The sequence below is a fragment of the Pelobates fuscus genome, chromosome 7, assembly GCF_036172605.1.
Source record: "Pelobates fuscus isolate aPelFus1 chromosome 7, aPelFus1.pri, whole genome shotgun sequence".
NCBI classification, from domain to species: Eukaryota; Metazoa; Chordata; class Amphibia; order Anura; family Pelobatidae; genus Pelobates; species Pelobates fuscus.
The window spans coordinates 91722118-91725417 of record NC_086323.1 but is presented as its reverse complement, the minus strand read 5'-3'; the positions used below and the strand labels follow the sequence as shown (position 1 = coordinate 91725417).

At 47.7% G+C, this 3300-nt stretch overlaps 1 protein-coding gene across 1 annotated transcript; it reads left to right on the top strand.

Moving 5' to 3' along the window:
* Positions 1–1719: 1719 nt before the first annotated feature.
* Positions 1720–2277, top strand: LOC134568715 (large ribosomal subunit protein eL21-like). Its single transcript, XM_063427368.1, has one exon. It carries the CDS (start codon positions 1756–1758, stop codon positions 2236–2238), a length of 483 nt encoding a protein of 160 aa, XP_063283438.1. The 5' UTR covers positions 1720–1755; the 3' UTR covers positions 2239–2277.
* Positions 2278–3300: the final 1023 nt, after the last annotated feature.

The following is a 3300-nucleotide window of genomic DNA, read 5'->3' as shown; positions in this document are numbered from 1 at the left end:
ATCCGACGGCTGCAACAGGAAGGCGGGCAGTGACCGCGAGAAGCGGTCACGTGTCCAGCCTTACTCTAAGAGCGCGCCGCGGGTCTCGGGAGCGCACTTAAAGGGACAGTGGGAGCCTAAATTGGCAAAGGCCTCCCATTGGTCCCTGTCATGCCACACTCCCCATACACTTACCTTTTGGGGGCGTGGGTGTTACAGGGGCCAATCAAAATAGATGTTAAGGTATTTATACTCACCTTTTTCCCTTAGTTCCTTGCCCTATCGTGGTTTCTGTTTCAGTTCCCTTTAGCGCTTGTTGTGTTCAGTTGTGTTCCTTCGTACTTGACCTTGGCTTTGTTTCTGACTACGTTTTCTCTTTATCCTTATCTGTTCTGTTTGCCGGCTTGCTGTTTACCGTGTACCAGATCCCAGCTAGTCCTAGTTTACGCTGTCTCTTTGTGCCCTTGACCTCGGATCGCTCCTGACTCTGTACTCCTCTCATATACGTCGAGTCCGGCCATTCTAAGGTCCAGTAGACGTATCTCCCCTCTGTGTTGTCTTCTGTTGAGTTGAATCCTGCGTGTTGGGGTATATTTTCGTTACAGCAGCTATAAGAAAACACATACTCTATGCTAATCTCTTTATCTAATTTATGCTTTTATCTTTCAAGTAAATCCATACCCCCCTAACAGCAGTGTCCAGTGAAGCAGGAAGTCAATGGGCGGGGTAAAAGGGTGGGCCACTGACGCGAATCACGTGACCAGAACTGGCAAAAGAGGCGACCATGCCCAAAAAGGGAGCATGTCTGTCCACCAAAGAATTGGAAGGCCAGCCTGGCATCAGTGTCCCTATGTTTTACAGTGTTAGTGTCCCATGTCACCCAGGTCCTTAGTCTCCCAGTGTCTGTGTCCCCATGTCTCAGTATGTCCAGTGTCAGTAGGATACTAGGGGACACTCAGAGACAAGGGGACACAGTGAGACATGGGAACACTGAGAGACCCGGGACACTGAGACACTTTGGGACACTACAAGACATGGGGGCCCTGAGACACTTGGGGACACTGGGAGACATGGGGGCACTTGTGAATACAGACATGGGGACACTGGGAGACACTGGGGACACTTATTTATCTCCCATTTTGTGTACAAATATACTACACCATAAGACCTTTCTCTACTTTGTTTTCTCCATATATATTGGACTGCAAGAATAACTGAGCTACACATATCCATAGATGGGGATTTTACCATGCATGTGAATAACAGCAAAGTTCTAAGTAGCTTATCAAGTGTGAGTACATCTTACACAAAATATTCGAAACACCGTTGTGACAAACTCCCCTTTTTAAGGCAGTTTGCCATGAGTTTTTGGAGGGGCCTGCTTGCCCTCCTCCTACCCTGGGACTATGAGCCCTGTGATAACCCATGTTCAAAAGTACTGTTTCTGCCCCTTGGACTTTTAACTGGAACAGATTCAAACATATGGCGGCGGCCATCTTAAATTGTAAAGCAGTGTTTTCTCGTCGAGTGTATGGAACTGTTTTGGGCATTGGACCACGTGCACGGTGGGGCAAAAATAAGACGTCCAGGAAATTCCTGAACCCCTGAACCGATCTGGGTAATTTTTGGATATGTTGTATTTTAGGGTGCTTTTTGGGGTTTGTAAAAATGTATGTTTTTTCTGCTTAGAGTTTATTGAGTAAGTCCATTGTCTTCGTTAATTGTATCACAGGCGCTCTTTCCGCCGGACCCGCCATCTTGCAGTAAATCGCAAAAATGACGAACACAAGAGGAAAAAGGCGTGGAACCCGTTATATGTTCGCCAGACCCTTCCGTAAACATGGTGTTGTTCCACTTTCAACATATATGCGCATCTACAAGAAGGGTGATATTGTGGACATAAAGGGAATGGGCACAATTCAAAAAGGTATGCCCCACAAATGTTACCATGGCAAGACTGGCAGGATTTACAATGTCACTCAACATGCTGTTGGAATTATAGTGAACAAGAAACTCAGAGGTAAGATTCTTGCCAAAAGAATAAATGTGCGTGTTGAACATATTCGCCACTTTAAGAGCAGAGACAGCTTCCTGCAGCGTGTCAAGGAGAACGAAAAGAAGAAAAAGGAAGCAAAGGAGAAGGGAACTTGGATTGAGCTTAAACGTCAGCCTGCCCATCCCAGAGAGGCACACTTTGTCCAGAACTTCGGCAAAGATCCAGAGCTCCTTGAGCCAATTCCATACGAGTTCATGGCATAATTTACTTCAATTAAAAACCTTTAAAAAAAAAAAAAAAAATTGTATCACAGGCATTGTATCCAGTGGAGGTTACAAGGCATACTGGCGGAGTGTGGCCCTATTTTAGCCGAGGAGGCACTGCGCTATGGAGAATTCATAATGCGAGAACTCTGGCAGGAGTCCCTGGAGGTAGCACAGCTTCAGCGCAGCAAGAGTCTACCTATTGAAGAGCAGCGGCTAGAGAAGTGTGTGTCAATACGAATGTGTCTCCTGGGAGAGTAACCCTTAACAGAGTGGGTAAATGTCAGGATCGGGACAGGGATCCAACACGCAGAGTACAAAGAGTAGCAGATACGTATACCGGACCTTAGTATGGCCGGACTTAACGTAATACTACGTATAGAATGGTCAGGGACAAGCCGAGGTCGAGGAAACGAGAAGACAGGTAAGCGAGAGACAAGCCGGGTCAAGGATAACAGAGAAGACAGGTAAGTAATAACAAAGCCGGGTCAGAACCAAAAGACAGGAGAATACAAGAGCACTGTGTGACTAGGCTGGCTAGAACCACGACAGGGCAATGAGCAAATGCTGAGAGCTCCCTTAACCCCTTAAGGACACATGACATGTGTGACATGTCATGATTCCCTTTTATTCCAGAAGTTTGGTCCTTAAGGGGTTAAATACCCTGGTTCTAGAGACTAATCACGCCTCCGCCGAGACCTGATTCGTGTCCGGGATTTGACTGACAGGTCGGGCTAGAATAGCGTCATGACGTCGACTATTGAGCGTCACGTTACAAAAAGGCATAGTTCTCTCGCGGCCGGCGTTTACATGCGCGAGGGGACCGCGAGGAACGGGAGAATCATGCCGTCTGGATGGAAAAACGTCTAAGTCTCTACCCGTCTCAGGGGTAGAGACTACAGGTACCCTGACAGTACCCCCCCTCTCAGAAACGCCCACCGGGCGGAAGGAACCGGGACGAGATGGAAAGCGGGAATGAAAAGCCCTGCGAAGACGAGGAGCATGGACATCCTCCTGTGGTACCCAGGTCCTCTCTTCTGGACCATATCCCTTCCAGTCAAC

Bases quoted from the DNA above. Each gene is read 5' to 3' on its own strand.
- LOC134568715 (XM_063427368.1), top strand. From the start codon at position 1,756: ATGACGAACACAAGAGGAAAAAGGCGTGGAACCCGTTATATGTTCGCC.